We start from the raw sequence: 16,785 nt of genomic DNA on the forward strand, positions 1-16,785 counted from the left end.
AAACAGCACATGCAGACAGGCAGTGAAGGAGACTAGAAGTCTAACATGTTTCGCGCCTCCAGGTGCGCTTACTCATAGACTGACGTCTATGTCTATACTCTAACCCTTTATAGGCCTGAGAGGCAATAATAATAATAATTAACCCCTTCATGTCTAAACAGGGTGAAAAAGAGTAAAAACAATATCCTAGTGAGACACTGTATGATCATAGCTATTAGATAGATTAAGTATAAGTATACATAGACCTTGACTTCCTAAGATGTAACATATTACATATATAAATTTACAGAGCAAAACAAAAAAATAAATAATAAAAATAATAATTATAAAAAATGTGTGAGATTTTAAATAAATCATAATGTCAAAATAAACCATTTGAAAAAATACATGGTATTGCAACTTATTATCTTATCTCAAAAAGGAAATTAGACAATATTATATCAGATACATGTTAACACTACAAGATGATTTTAGAAAGCCACAAAATACATAAATATATTTTCTATGACTGAAGAGAATTAAAACCAAATGGTATGACCACTTTATATAATATTAGATACATCTGAGTACACATAATATCTTTCTCATTAAAGAACTTCAATAAAGTATTGTATTTGCTTTTATACATACACCGGTTTGGAGTAGTGCCTGCCTATCTTTTCTATTTGTGCATACCTTTGCGGTTTGATCCGCCGCTACCGGCTACGGCACTCCGGGAGGTCAGGTGTATCTGCCCATTCAGCTTTCTTGGGCTTCCGGTTCGAGCTTGGCTTGTCATGGTTGCGGCTTTCTTCACGTTGTAAATAGTATTAACCCCTAATCTGCCCTCCATAACATCACCGACACCTAACTTCAAGTATTAACTCCTAATCTACCGACAGGACCTCGCCGCTACTCTAATAAATGTATTAACCCCTAAAGCTAAGTCTAACCCTAGCCCTAACACCCCCCTAAGTTAAAACATAATTTATGTAAGAACTTACCTGATAAATCCATGTCCATGAGCTAGTGACGTATGGGATATACATTCCTACCAGGAGGGGCAAAGTTTCCCAAACCTCAAAATGCCTATAAATACACCCCTCACCACACCCACAAATCAGTTTAATGAATAGCCAAGAAGTGGGGTGATAAGAAAAAAGTGCGAAAGCATAAAAAAATAAGGAATTGGAATAATTATGCTTTATACAAAAAAATCATAATCACCACAAAAAAGGGTGGGCCTCATGGACTCTTGCTAATATGAAAGAAATGAATTTATCAGGTAAGTTCTTACATAAATTATGTTTTCTTTCATGTAATTAGCAAGAGTCCATGAGCTAGTGACGTATGGGATAATGAATACCCAAGATGTGGAACTTCCACGCAAGAGTCACTAGAGAGGGAGGGATAAAAATAAAGACAGCCAATTCCGCTGAAAAACCATCCACACCCCAAAATAAAGTTTCAAACTTATAATGAAAAAAAACTGAAAATATAAGCAGAAGAATCAAACTGAAACAGCTGCCTGAAGTACTTTTCTACCAAAAACTGCTTCAGAAGAAGAAAACACATCAAAATGGTAGAATTTAGTAAAAGTATGCAAAGAAGACCAAGTTGCTGCTTTGCAAATCTGATCAACCGAAGCTTCATTCCTAAATGCCCAGGAAGTAGAAACTGACCTAGTAGAATGAGCTGTAATCCTTTGAGGCGGAGTTTTACCCGACTCAACATAAGCATGATGAATCAAAGACTTTAACCAAGATGCCAAAGAAATGGCAGAAGCCTTCTGGCCTTTCCTGGAACCGGAAAAGATAACAAATAGACTAGAAGTCTTTCAGAAATCTTTAGTAGCTTCAACATAATATTTCAAAGCTCTAACTACATCCAAAGAATGCAACGATCTTTCCTTAGAATTCTTAGGATTAGGACACAATGAAGGAACCACAATTTCTCTACTAATGTTGTTAGAATTCACAACCTTAGGTAAAATTTAAATGAAGTTCGCAACACCGCCTTATCCTGATGAAAAATCAGAAAAGGAGACTCACAAGAAAGAGCAGATAATTCAGAAACTCTTCAAGCAGAAGAGATGGCCAAAAGAAACAAAACTTTCCAAGAAAGTAATTTAATATCCAGCGAATGCATAGGTTCAAACGGAGGAGCTTGAAGAGCCCCCAGAACCAAATTCAAACTCCAAGGAGAAATTGACTTAATGACAGATTTTATACGAACCAAAGCCTGTACAAAACAATGAATATCAGGAAGATTAGCAATCTTTCTGTGAAACAGCACAGAAAGCAGAAATTTGTCCTTTCAAGGAACTTGCAGACAAACCTTTATCCAGACCATCCTGAAGAAACTGTAAAATTCTAGGAATTCTAAAAGAATGCCAAGAAAAATGATGAGAAGAACACCAAGAAATGTAAGTCTTCCAGACTCGATAATATATCTTCCTAGACACAGATGTACGAGCCTGTAACATAGTATTAATTACGGAGTCAGAGAAACCTCTATGACTGAGAATCAAGCGTTCAATCTCCATACCTTCAAATATAATGATTTGAGATCCTGATGGAAAAAAGGACCTTGCGATAGAAGGTCTGGTCTTAACGGAAGAGTCCACGGTTGGCAAGTAGCCATCCGAACAAGATCCGCATACCAAAACCTGTGAGGCCATGCTGGAGCCACCAGCAGAACAAACGAACGCTCCTTTAGAATCTTGGAAATCACTCTTGGAAGAAGAACTAGAGGCGGAAAGATATAGGCAGGATGATACTTCCAAGGAAGTGACAATGCATCCACTGCTTCCGCCTGAGGATCCCTGGATCTGGACAGATACCTGGGAAGCTTCTTGTTTAGATGAGAAGCCATCAGATCTATTTCTGGAAGTCCCCAGATTTGAACAATCTGAAGAAATACCTCTGGGTGAAGAGACCATTTGCCCGGATGTAATGTCTGGCGACTGAGATAATCCGCTTCCCAATTGTCTATACCTGGGATGTGAACCGCAGAAATTAGACAGGAGCTGGATTCCGCCCATGCAAGTATTCGAGATACTTCTTTCATAGCCAGAGGACTGTGAGTCCCTCCTTGATGATTGACATATGCCACGGTTGTGACATTGTCCGTCTGAAAACAAATGAACGACTCTCTCTTTAGAAGAGGCCACGACTGAAGAGCTCTGAAAATCGCACGGAGTTCCAAAATGTTGATTTGTAATCTCGCCTCCTGAGATTCCCAAACCCCCTGCGCTGTCAGAGACCCCCATACAGCTCTCCAACCTGTCAGACTTGCATCTGTTGAGATCACAGTCCAGGTCAGAAGAACAAAAGAAGCCCCCTGAACTAAACGATGGTGGTCTGTCCACCACGTCAGAGAGTGTCGTACAATCGGTTTTAAAGATATTAATTGTGATATCTTTGTATAATCCCTGCACCACTGGTTCAGCATACAGAGCTGAAGATGTCTCATGTGAAAACGTGCAAAGGGGATTGCGTCCGATGCAGCAGTCATAAGACCTAGAATTTCCATGCATAAGGCTACCGAAGGGAATGATTGAGACTGAAGGTTTCGACAAGCTGAAACCAATTTCAGACGTCTCTTGTCCATCAAAGACAGAGTCATGGACACTGAATCTATCTGGAAACCTAAAAAGGTTACCCTTGTCTGAGGAATCAACGAACTCTTTGGTAAATTGATCCTCCAACCATGTTCTTGAAGAAACGATACAAGTCGATTCGTATGAGATTCTGCTAAATGTGAAGACTGAGCAAGTACCAAGATATCGTCCAAATAAGGAAATACCACAATACCCCGTTCTCTGATTACAGATAGAAGGGCACCGAGAACCTTTGTAAAAATCCTTGGAGCTGTTGCTAGGCCAAACGGCAGAGCCACAAACTGGTAATGCTTATCTAGAAAAGAGAATCTCAGAAACTGAAAATGATCTGGATGAATCGGAATATGCAGATATGCATCTTGTAAATCTATTGTGGACATATAATGCCCTTGCTGAACAAAAGGCAGAATAGTCCTTATAGTTACCATTTTGAATGTTGGTATCCTTACATAACGATTCAATATTTTTAAATCCAGAACTGGTCTGAAGGAATTCTCCTTCTTTGATACAATGAATAGATTTGAGTAAAACCCCAGACCCTGTTCCAGAACTGGAACTGGCACAATTACTCCAGCCAACTCTAGATCTGAAACACATTTCAGAAACGCTTGAGCCTTCACTGGATTTATTGGAACGCGAGAAAGAAAAAAATCTTCTTGCAGGAGGCCTTATCTTGAAACCTATTCTGTACCCTTGTGAAACAATGTTCTGAATCCAAAGACTGTGAATCGAATTGATCCAAATTTCTTTGAAAAATCGTAATCTGCCCCCTACCAGCTGGGCTGGAATGAGGGCCGCACCTTCATGTGGACTTGGGAGCTGGCTTTGGCTTTCTAAAAGGCTTGGATTTATTCCAGACTGGAGATGGTTTCCAAACAGAAACCGTTCCTGTAAGGGAAGGATCAGGCTTTTGTTCCTTATTCTGACAAAAGGAACGAAAACGATTAGCAGCCCTATATTTACCTTTAGATTTTTTATCCTGTGGTAAAAAAGTTCCTTTCCCCCTAGTAACAGTTGAAATAATAGAATCCAACTGTGAACCAAACAATTTATTACCTTGGAAAGAAAGGGAAAGCAAAGTTGACTTAGAAGACATATCAGCATTCCAAGTTTCAAGCCATAAAGCTCTTCTAGCTAAAATAGCTAAAGACATATACCTGACATCAACCCTAATGATATCAAAGATGGCATCACAAATAAAGTTATTAGCATGTTGAAGAAGATTAACAATGCTATGAGTATTATGATCTGTTACTTGTTGTGCTAAAGCCTCCAACCAGAAAGTTGAAGCTGCAGCAACATCCGCCAAAGATATAGCAGGCCTAAGAAGATTACCTGAACATAAATAAGCTTCTCTTAGAAAGGATTCAATTTTCCTATCTAAAGGATCCTTAAAGGAAGTACTATCTGCCGTAGGAATAGTAGTACGTTTAGCAAGAGTAGAGATAGCCCCATCAACCTTAGGGATTTTGTCCCAAAAACTCTAATCTGTCAGATGGCACAGGATACAATTTCTTAAACCTTTTAGAAGGAGTAAATGAATTACGCAGATTATTCCATTCCCTGGAAATTACTTCAGAAATAGCATCAGGGACGGGAAATACTTCCGGAATAGCTACAGGAGGTTTAAAAACCGTATTTAAACGTTTAGATTTAGTATCAAGAGGACCAGATTCCTCTATTTCTAATGCAAATAAGACTTCTTTAAGTAAAGAACGAATAAATTCCATTTTAAATAAATATGAAGATTTATCAGTGTCAATCTCTGAAACAGAATCCTCTGAACCAGAAAAATCATCATCAGAAACAGAATGATGATGTTCATTTAAAAATTCATCTGAAAAATGAGAAGTTTTAAAAGACCTTTTACATTTACTGGAAGGAGGAATAACAGACATAGCCTTCCTAATAGACTTAGAAACAAAATCTCTTATGTTAACAGGAACACCCTGAGTATTAGATGTTGATGGAACAGCAACAGGTAATGGAACATTACTAAAGGAAATATTATCTGCATTAGCAAGTTTATCATGACATTCATCACAAACAACAGCCGGAGGGACAGTTACCACAAGTTTACAACAAATGCACTTAACTTTGGTAGATCCAGCATCAGGCAGCGATTTTCCAGAAGTAGCTTCTGATCCAGGGTCAATCTGAGACATCTTGCAATATGTAATAGAAAAAACAACATATAAAGCAAAATTTATCAAATTCCTTAAATGACAGTTTCAGGAATGGGAAAAATGCCAATGAACAAGCTTCTAGAAACCAGAAGCAAATAAACGAGACTTAAATAATGTGGAGACAATAATGACGCCCATATCTTTGGCGCAAAAACGACAAAAAAATGACGCAAACACAAACAACTTCCGGTGACAAGTATGACGCCGGAAATGACAAAGAAATTTATTTGCGCCAAAAAAGTCTGCGCCAAGAATGACGCAATAAAAACATAATTTATGCTTACCTGATAAATGTATTTCTCTTGTAGTGTATTCAGTCCACGGATCATCCATTACTTATGGGATATATTCCCTTCCTTACAGGAAGTTGCAAGAGGATCACCCAAGCAGAGCTGCTATATAGCTCCTCCCCTCACACGTCATATCCAGTCATTCGACCGAAACAAGACAAGAAAGGAGAAACCATAGGTGCAGTGGTGACTGGAGTTTTAATTAAAATTTAGGTCTGCCTCAAAAAAAGACAGGGCGGGCCGTGGACTGAATACATACACGAGAGAAATAAATTTATCAGGTAAGCATAAATTATGTTTTCTCTTGTTAAGTGTATTCGGTCCACGGATCATCCATTACTTATGGGATACCAATACCAAAGCTAAAGTACACGGATGATGGGAGGGACAAGGCAGGAACTTAAACGGAAGGAACCACTGCCTGTAGAACCTTTCTCCCAAAAACAGCCTTCGAAGAAGCAAAAGTGTCAAATTTGTAAAATTTTGAAAAGGTATGAAGTGAAGACCAAGTCGCAGCCTTGCAAATCTGTTCAACAGAGGCCTCATTCTTAAAGGCCCAGGTGGAAGCCACAGCTCTAGTGGAATGAGCTGTAATTCTTTCAGGAGGCTGCTGTCCAGCAGTCTCATAGGCTAAACGTATTATGCTACGAAGCCAAAAGGAGAGAGAGGTTGCCGAAGCTTTTTGACCTCTCCTCTGACCAGAATAAACGACAAACAGGGAAGAAGTTTGACGAAAATCTTTAGTTGCCTGTAAATAGAACTTCAGGGCACGGACTACGTCCAGATTGTGCAAAAGTCGTTCCTTCTTTGAAGAAGGATTAGGACATAATGATGGAACAACAATCTCTTGATTGATATTCCTGTTAGAAACTACCTTAGGTAAGAACCCAGGTTTAGTACGCAGAACTACCTTGTCTGAATGGAAAATCAGATAAGGAGAATCACAATGTAAGGCAGATAACTCAGAGACTCTTCGAGCCGAGGAAATAGCCATCAAAAACAGAACTTTCCAAGATAAAAGCTTAATATCAATGGAATGAAGGGATTCAAATGGAACACCTTGAAGAACTTTAAGAACTAAGTTTAAGCTCCACAGCGGAGCAACAGTCTTAAACACAGGCTTAATTCTAGCCAAAGCCTGACAAAAAGCCTGAACGTCTGGAACTTCTGCCAGACATTTGTGTAAAAGAATAGACAGAACAGAAATCTGTCCCTTTAACAAACTAGCAGATAAGCCCTTTTCTAAACCCTCTTGTAGAAACGACAATATCTTAGGAATCCTAACCTTACTCCATGAGTAACTCTTGGATTTGCACCAATATAAATATTTACGCCATATCTTATGGTAAATTTTTCTGGTAACAGGTTTCCGAGCCTGTATTAAGGTATCAATAACCGACTCCGAGAAGCCACGCTTTGATAGGATCAAGCGTTCAATCTCCATGCAGTCAGCCTCAGAGAAATTAGATTTGGATGGTTGAAAGGACCCTGAATTAGAAGGTCCTTCCTCAAAGGCAGAGACCATGGTGGACAGGACGACATGTCCACTAGGTTTGCATACCAGGTCCTGCGTGGCCCCGCAGGCGCTATCAGAATCACTGATGCTCTCTCCTGTTTGATCTTGGCAATCAGTCGAGGTAGCAGCGGAAATGGTGGAAACACATAAGCCATGTTGAAAACCCAAGGGGCTGCTAGAGCATCTATCAGCGCCGCTCCCGGGTCCCTGGACCTGGATCCGTAACAAGGAAGCTTGGCGTTCTGGCGAGACGCCATGAGATCCAGTTCTGGTTTGCCCCAATGATGAATCAGTTGAGCGAAGACCTCCGGATGAAGTTCCCACTCCCCCGGATGAAAAGTCTGGCGACTCAGAAAGTCCGCCTCCCAGTTCTCCACGCCTGGGATGTAGATCGCTGACAGGTGGCAAGAGTGAGACTCTGCCCAGCGAATTATCTTTGAGACTTCTAACATCGCTAGGGAACTCCTGGTTCCCCCTTGATGGTTGATGTAAGCCACAGTCGTGATGTTGTCTGACTGAAATCTGATGAACCTCAGTGTTGCTAACTGAGGCCAAGCTAGAAGAGCATTGAATATTGCTCTTAACTCCAGAATATTTATTGGGAGGAGTTTCTCCTCCTGAGTCCACGATCCCTGAGCCTTCAGGGAGTTCCAGACTGCGCCCCAACCTAGAAGGCTGGCATCTGTTGTTACAATCGTCCAATCTGGCCTGCAAAAGGTCATCCCCTTGGACAGATGGACCCGAGAAAGCCACCAGAGAAGAGAATCTCTGGTCTCTTGATCCAGATTTAGTAGAGGGGACAAATCTGAGTAATCCCCATTCCACTGACTTAGCATGCATAATTGCAGCGGTCTGAGATGCAGGCGCGCAAATGGTACTATGTCCATTGCCGCTATCATTAAGCCGATTACTTCCATGCACTGAGCTACTGACGGGCGTGGAATGGAATGAAGGACACGGCAAGCATTTAGAAGCTTTGATAACCTGGACTCCGTCAGGTAAATCTTCATCTCTATAGAATCTATAAGAGTCCCTAGGAAGGGAACTCTTGTGAGTGGTAATAGAGAACTCTTTTCCACGTTCACCTTCCACCCATGCGACCTCAGAAATGCCAGAACTATCTCTGTATGAGACTTGGCAATTTGAAAACTTGATGCTTGAATCAGAATGTCGTCTAGGTACGGAGCCACCGCTATGCCTCGCGGTCTTAGCACCGCCAGAAGTTTGCCCAGAACCTTTGTAAAAATTCTCGGGGGCGTAGCTAACCCGAAGGGAAGAGCTACAAACTGGTAATGCCTGTCTAGAAAGGCAAATCTTAGGTACCGATAATGATCTTTGTGAATCGGTATGTGAAGGTAGGCATCCTTTAAGTCCACTGTGGTCATGTACTGACCCTCTTGGATCATGGGTAGGATGGTTCGAATAGTTTCCATTTAGAATGATGGAACTCTTAGAAATTTGTTTAAGATTTTTAGGTCCAAGATTGGTCTGAAGGTTCCCTCTTTCTTGGGAACCACAAACAGATTTTAGTAAAATCCTTGCCCTTGTTCCGTCCGCGGAACTGGGTGGATCACCCCCATTACTAAGAGGTCTTGTACACAGCGTAGAAATGCCTCTTTCTTTATTTGGTTTGCTGATAACCTTGAAAGATGAAATCTCCCTTGTGGAGGAGAAGCTTTGAAGTCCAGAAGATATCCCTGAGATATGATCTCCAACGCCCAGGGATCCTGGACATCTCTTGCCCAAGCCTGGGCGAAGAGAGAAAGTCTGCCCCCCACTAGATCCGTTTCCGGATAGGGGGCCCTCTCTTCATGCTGTCTTAGGGGCAGAAGTAGGTTTTCTGGCCTGCTTGCCCTTGTTCCAGGACTGGTTAGCTTTCCAGCCCTGTCTGTAACGAGCAACAGTTCCTTCCTGTTTTGGAGTGGAGGAAGTTGATGCTGCTCCTGCCTTGAAGTTACGAAAGGCACGAAAATTAGACTGTTTGGCCTTTGATTTGGCCCTGTCCTGAGGAAGAGTATTACCCTTACCTCCAGTAATGTCAGCAATAATTTCTTTCAAGCCGGGCCCGAATAAGGTCTGCCCTTTGAAAGGAATATTAAGCAATTTAGATTTAGAAGTCACGTCAGCTGACCAGGATTTAAGCCATAGCGCTCTGCGCGCCTGGATGGCGAATCCGGAGTTCTTAGCCGTTAGTTTGGTTAAATGTACAACGGCATCAGAAACAAATGCGTTAGCTAGCTTAAGTGCTTTAAGCTTGTCCATAATCTCATCCAATGGAGCTGTGCGAATGGCCTCTTCCAGAGACTCAAACCAGAATGCCGCAGCAGCAGTGACAGGCGCAATGCATGCAAGGGGCTGTAAGATAAAACCTTGTTGAACAAACATTTTCTTAAGGTAACCTTCTAATTTTTTATCCATTGGATCCGAAAAAGCACAACTATCCTCCACCGGGATAGTGGTACGCTTAGCTAAAGTAGAAACTGCTCCCTCCACCTTAGGGACCGTCTGCCATAAGTCTCGTGTGGTGGCGTCTATTGGAAACATTTTCCTAAATATAGGAGGAGGGGAAAAGGGCACACCGGGTCTATCCCACTCCTTGCTAATAATCTCTGTAAGCCTTTTAGGTATAGGAAAAACGTCAGTACACACCGGCACCGCATAGTATCTATCCAGCCTACATAATTTCTCTGGAATTGCAACTGTGTTACAATCATGCAGAGCCGCTAATACCTCCCCTAGCAATACACGGAGGTTCTCAAGCTTAAATTTAAAATTAGAAATCTCTGAATCCGGTCTCCCTGGATCAGATCCGTCACCCACAGAATGAAGCTCTCCGTCCTCATGTTCTGCAAATTGTGCCGCAGTATCGGACATGGCTCTCACATCATCAGCGCGCTCTGTCCTTAACCCAGAGCTATCGCGCTTGCCTCTTAATTCTGGCAATTTAGATAATACCTCTGTCATACAGTAGCCATGTCTTGCAAAGTGATTTGTATGGGCCTCTCTGATGTACTTGGCACCACAATATCACGCGCCTCCTGAGCGGGAGGCGAAGGTACTGACACGTGAGGAGAGTTAGTCGGCATAACTTCCCCCTCGTTGTCTGGTGATAACTCCTTTACAGATAAAGACTGACCTTTATTATTTAAAGTTAAATCAATGCATTTAGTACACATCTTTCTATGGGGCTCCACATTGGCCTGCAAACATAGTGAACAAACAGATTCATCTGTGTCAGACATGTTAAACAAACTAGCAATGAGACTAGCAAGCTTGGAAAATACTTTCCAGTAAATTTACAAGCAATATAAAAAAAAAAAAAAAAATGCTACTGTGCCTTTAAGAAGCACAAAAAACTGTCACAGTTGAAATAACAATGGATCAAATCAGTTATAGCAACCAAATTTTCACAGTAAATGTATTAAGTTAGCAAAGTATTGCACCCACTAGCAAATTATTTACCCCTTAATACCCAAAACGGATAATCAATTTAACAATTAACGTTTTTATCACAGTCAAACACACTGTCACAGGTCTGCTGTGACTGCTTACCTCCCTCAAAATGAATTTTGAAGACCCCTGAGCTCTCTAGAGATGTCCTGGATCAAGGAGGAAGAAGCAGGAAGATTGTGACTGAATTTTTACTGCGCAAAAAAGCGCTAAAATAGGCCCCTCCCACTCATATTACAACAGTGGGAAACCTCAGTTAACTGTTTCTATGCAGAAATATACGTCAGCCATGTGGAAAAAATCATGCCCCAATAAGTTTTATCACCAAAGTACCTCACAAAAAACAATTAACATGCCAGTAAACGTTTTAAACATCCATTTTAAAGGTTATGTAGTGTTATTAATAAGCCTGCTACCAGTCGCTTCTACTGCAGTTAAGGCTCATACATTACTTCAGTATTAACAGCATTTTCTTAGTCAAATTCCATTCCTTAGAAAATTACTTTACTGCACATACATTCATCAGCCTGATACCAGTCGCTACTACTGCATTTAAGGCTGTACTTACATTACATCGGTATCAGCAGTATTTTCTTAGTCAATTCCATTCCTTAGAAAAATATTTTACTGCACATACCTCATTTGCAGGGGACCCCGCATGCTACTCCCTTTCTGAAGTTACCCCACTCCTCAGAATGTGCGAGAACAGCCAGTGGATCTTAGTTACTTCTGCTAAGATCATAGAAACGCAGGCAGATTCTTCTTCTAAATACTGCCTGAGAGAAAAACAGCACACTCCGGTGCCATTTAAAATAACAAACTTTTGATTGAAGAAATAATTAAGTATAAAAACTCCACACTCCTCTCACGACCTTCCTACTATGTTGAGAGTTGCAAGAGAATGACTGGGTATGACGTGTGAGGGGAGGAGCTATATAGCAGCTCTGCTTGGGTGATCCTCTTGCAACTTCCTGTAAGGAAGGGAATATATCCCATAAGTAATGGATGATCCGTGGACTGAATACACTTAACAAGAGAAATGAAGCATTTTCAGCCCCCGCGAGCCTAACAGCCCACAGGAAAAAAGTCACATTTTAAGGTAAGAAAAAATTTATTATTCATATGCATTATCCCAAATAATGAAACTGACTGTCTGAAATAAGGAATATTGAACATCCTGAATCAAGGCAAATAAATGTTTAAACACATATATTTAGAACTTTATATAAAAGTGCCCAACCATAGCTTAGAGTGTCACAAAAAATAAGACTTACTTACCCCCAGGACACTCATCTACATGTAGTAGAAAGCCAAACCAGTACTGAAACGAGAATCAGTAGAGTTAATGGTATATATATAAGAGTATATCGTCGATCTGAAAAGGGAGGTAAGAGATGAATCTCTACGACCGATAACAGAGAACCTATGAAATAGATCCCGTAGAAGGAGATCATTGAATTCAAATAGGCAATACTCTCTTCACATCCCTCTGACATTCACTGCACACTGAGAGGAAAACCGGGCTCCAGCCTGCTGCGAAGCGCATATCAACGAAGAATCTAGCACAAACGTACTTCACCACCTTCACGGGAGGCAAAGTTTGTAAAACTGATTTGTGGGTGTGGTGAGGGGTGTATTTATAGGCATTTTGAGGTTTGGGAAACTTTGCCCCTCCTGGTAGGAATGTACTGTATATCCCATACGTCACTAGCTCATGGACTCTTGCTAATTACATGAAAGAAATATAATTAAAATCTAACGAAATAAAATAAATCTTATTAAATACATTAATCCTATTTAAAGCTAAATACTTACCTGTAACATAAACCCTAATATAGCTACAATATAAATAATAATTATATTGTAGCTATTTTAGGATTAATATTTATTTTACAGGCAACTTTGTATTTATTTTAACTAGGTACAATAGCTATTAAATAGTTAATAACTATTTAATAGCTACCTAGTTAAAATAATTACAAAAATACCTGTAAAATAAATCCTAACCTAAGTTACAATTAAACCTAACACTACACTATCATTAAATTAATTAAATAAACTACCTAAAATTATCTACAATTAAACCTAACACTACACTATCAATAAATTAAATACAAATAAATACACTAACTAAAGTACAAAAAATAAAAAAAGAACTAAGTTACAAAATAAGTTACAAAAAATAAAAAAATAATTTACAAACATTATAAAAATATTACAACAATTTTAAGCTAATTACACCTACTCTAAGCCCCCTAATAAAATAACAAATTGGATCAGCCAATCGGATTGAACTTGAATCTGATTGGCTGATTCCATCAGCCAATCAGAATTTTCCTACCTTAATTCCGATTGGCTGATAGGATTCTATCAGCCAATCGCAATTCCAGGGGACGCCATCTTGGATGACGTCCCTTAAAGGAACTGTCATTCGTCGGGAAGTCATCAGCCAGGATGGATTTTCCGCGTCGGCGGGATGAAGATGGATCCGGAAGAAAGAAGATTGAAGATGCCGCTTGATAGAAGACTTCAGCCGGATGATGGACATCTTCAGCCCCCGCTTGGATAAAGACTTCAGCCATATGATGGACCTCTTCAGCCCCCGCTTGGATAAAGACTTCAGCCGGATGATGGACCTCTTCAGCCCCGGATAGGAGGAAGACTTAGGACCCTCTTCTGAACGGATCGGTGATACCCGGCGTGGTGAAGACAAGGTAGGAAGATCTTCAGGGGCTTAGTGTTAGGTTTATTTAAGGGGGGTTTGGGTTAGATTAGGGGTATGTGGGTGGTGGGTTAAAATGTTGGGGGGGTATTGTATGTTTTTTTTACAGGCAAAAGAGCAGAATTCGTTGGGGCATGCCCCGCAAAAGGCCCTTTTAAGGTAAAAGAGCTTTTCAATTTTTATTTTAGAATAGGGTAGGGCATTTTTTTTATTTTGGGGGGCTTTGTTATTTTATTAGGGGGCTTAGAGTAGGTGTAATTAGCTTAAAATTGTTGTAATATTTTTATTTTTGTAAATTATTTTTTTATTTTTTGTAACTTAGTTCTTTTTTTTATTTATTGTAACTTAGTTCTTTTTTTATTTTTTGTACTTTAGTTAGTGTATTTATTTGTATTTAATTAATTTATTGATAGTGTAGTGTTAGGTTTAATTGTAGATAATTGTAGGTAGTTTATTTAATTAATTTAATGATAGTGTAGTGTTAGGTTTAATTGTAACTTAGGTTAGGATTTATTTTACAGGTAATTTTGTAATTATTTTAACTAGGTAGCTATTAAATAGTTATTAACTATTTAATAGCTATTGTACCTAGTTAAAATAAATGCAAAGTTGCCTGTAAAAAAAATATTAATCCTAAAATAGCTACAATATAATTATTATTTATATTGTAGCTATTTTAGGGTTTATTTTACAGGTAAGTATTTAGCTTTAAATAGGATTAATTTATTTAATAAGATTTATTTTATTTCGTTAGATTTAAATTATATTTAACTTAGGGGGGTGTTAGGGTTAGACTTAGCTTTAGGGGTTAATACATTTATTAGAGTAGCGGTGAGGTCCGTTCGGCAGATTAGGGGTTAATAAGTGTAGGTAGGTAGCGGCTACATTGGGGGGGCAGATTAAGGGGAAATAAATATAATATAGGGGTCGGCGGGGGTTAGGGGCAGCAGATTAGGGGTTCATAGGGATAACGTAGGTTGCGGCGGTGTACGGCGCGGCAGATTAGGAGTTAATAATAAAATGCAGGGGTCAGCGATAGCGGGGGTGGCAGATTAAAGGTTAATAAGTGTAAGGCTAGGGGTGTTTAGACTCGGGGTACATGTTAGGGTGTTAGGTGCAGACTTAGGAAGTGTTTCCCCATAGGAAACAATGGGGCTGCGTTAGGAGCTGAACGCTGCTTTTTTGCAGGTGTTAGGTTTTTTTTCAGCTCAAACTGCCCCATTGTTTCCTATGGGGGAATCGTGCACGAGCACGTTTTTGAAGCTGGCCGCGTCCGTAAGCACCGCTGGTATTTATAGTTGCAGTGGCGGTAAATATGCCTGTACGCTCCCTTTTTAGAGCCTAACGCAGCCCTTCTGTGAACTCTAAATACCAGCAGTATTTAAAAGGTGCGGGGGAAAAAAAGCATGCGTAGCTAACGCACCCCTTTGGCCGCAGAACTCTAAATCTAGGCGACTGATAGGGATATGAGGCTTCTCACTGAATATTGGCAAACGATAAATATAACAAACATATGCAGATAATAAGGTCTCTGTTACAGCTTCTGCCGCTCATATAATAAAGCCTCTGTATATAGTGCTGCAGGGGGTGCTAGTTTCTATGGCTATCACTTGCAGCAATACGAGACACTGCATTGGAAATAAGGGTCACTTGCCCCTCTGAGGGGTGACAATAGCCAGATACTGAGCCCCACTAGAGCCGCTGCCTCCCGCACCCTGAACTAAGACGATCCTGGGCACTCACTGTGTGTTATGACATCAGGCACATGTATGGCAGGAACACCATGGGCCAGTACCACAGTGTGTGATGAATAAATGGTGGTGGGACCTCAGTTAGATGAGCAAGCAGGGAGCAGTGCAAGGGACACAGGGCTGTATATCCCCTGAATTATTTTATTAAGTAACGAATGACTGTAATAAACAACACACAGATTTTATACCTGTTTAACACAAGCCCAGATTATGTGTCACTTATATGTGTTTCCCTCTTTGTCCCATTCCCTGTAGAGTTATATAAATTATTACCTAGAGACCTGAGGGTCTGGTAATTCTCCATCATCACATCCTTATAAAGCTCTTTTTGTTCTTCAGTTAAATAGCCCCACTCCTCCTCCGAGAAATAAACTGCAACTTCATCAAACTCCATTTGTTCCTTAAAATAAAATAAAAAAATAAAAACAGGATTTAACTTGTACAGTATACACACACAAACTGAACTGACTGTGACAATGACCAGGACCCAAAGCTCAGTCAGTGACCATGAACAGCCCATATGGTTAGTGTGCTCAATCCCCCTGTGGTTGTGCTGTGTGTGTGTTGTATAAAGGCTGCTCAGCACCAGACGTCACACACAGCAGCAGATAAGTGACAATATAACTAATCGTTCTCACCTCCCCAGTCAGCATGTAGATCTCTGAGGTTTGGTTCTTCTCAGTCGTCATCTTGTTGGTCACACGTGAGTCAGCCCCAATACTCCAAGAACTCCAAGTAACTGGAACTCACCTTGTCACAGTAACACTGACCTACAACTAAAGAGGAGGGTGTAAATGTTACATATTAATAAACAAATCTCTTTCTAAATCACATACCACTGACATCTCGATTGTTTAGGAAAATGTGTCTCTACATATTTGATTTGCTAATTAGCCCAATTTCCCTCTTCCCTGGTAGTGGTTGCCGCCACACACGCTTGACACCATCTGAACCAAATAAGTTTATCTTGATCTCATCAGACCACAAGACATGGTTCCAGTAATCCATGTCCGTAGTCTGCTTGTCTTCAGCAAACTGTTTGCGGGCTTTCTTGTGCATAATCCTTAGAAGAGGCTTCCTTCTGGGATGACAGCCATACAGACCAATTTGATGCAGTGAGTGGCATATGGTCTGAGCATTGACAGGCTGACCCCCCCACCCCTTCAACCTCTGCAGCAATGCTGGCAGCACTCATACGTCTATTTCCCAAAGACAACCTCTGGATATAACGCTGAGCACGTGCACTCAACTTCTTTGGTCGACCATGGC

The 16,785-nt window shown here is 40.5% G+C and overlaps 1 protein-coding gene across 1 annotated transcript in view; it reads right to left on the reverse strand.

Moving 5' to 3' along the window:
- Positions 1-16,785, reverse strand: part of LOC128657248 (gastrula zinc finger protein XlCGF26.1-like) — a 135,009-nt gene that overhangs the window by 43,275 nt on the left and 74,949 nt on the right. Inside the window, exons 3-4 of the mRNA XM_053711520.1 lie at positions 16,155-16,292; positions 15,790-15,916 (exon numbers count right to left, since the gene is read on the reverse strand). Of these exons, the coding sequence (XP_053567495.1) occupies positions 15,790-15,916; positions 16,155-16,205 (178 nt within the window). The 5' untranslated portion in view covers positions 16,206-16,292. The remainder of the gene's footprint in view (positions 1-15,789; positions 15,917-16,154; positions 16,293-16,785) is intronic.

The sequence above is a fragment of the Bombina bombina genome, chromosome 4 (assembly GCF_027579735.1).
Source record: "Bombina bombina isolate aBomBom1 chromosome 4, aBomBom1.pri, whole genome shotgun sequence".
NCBI classification, from domain to species: domain Eukaryota; kingdom Metazoa; phylum Chordata; class Amphibia; order Anura; family Bombinatoridae; genus Bombina; species Bombina bombina.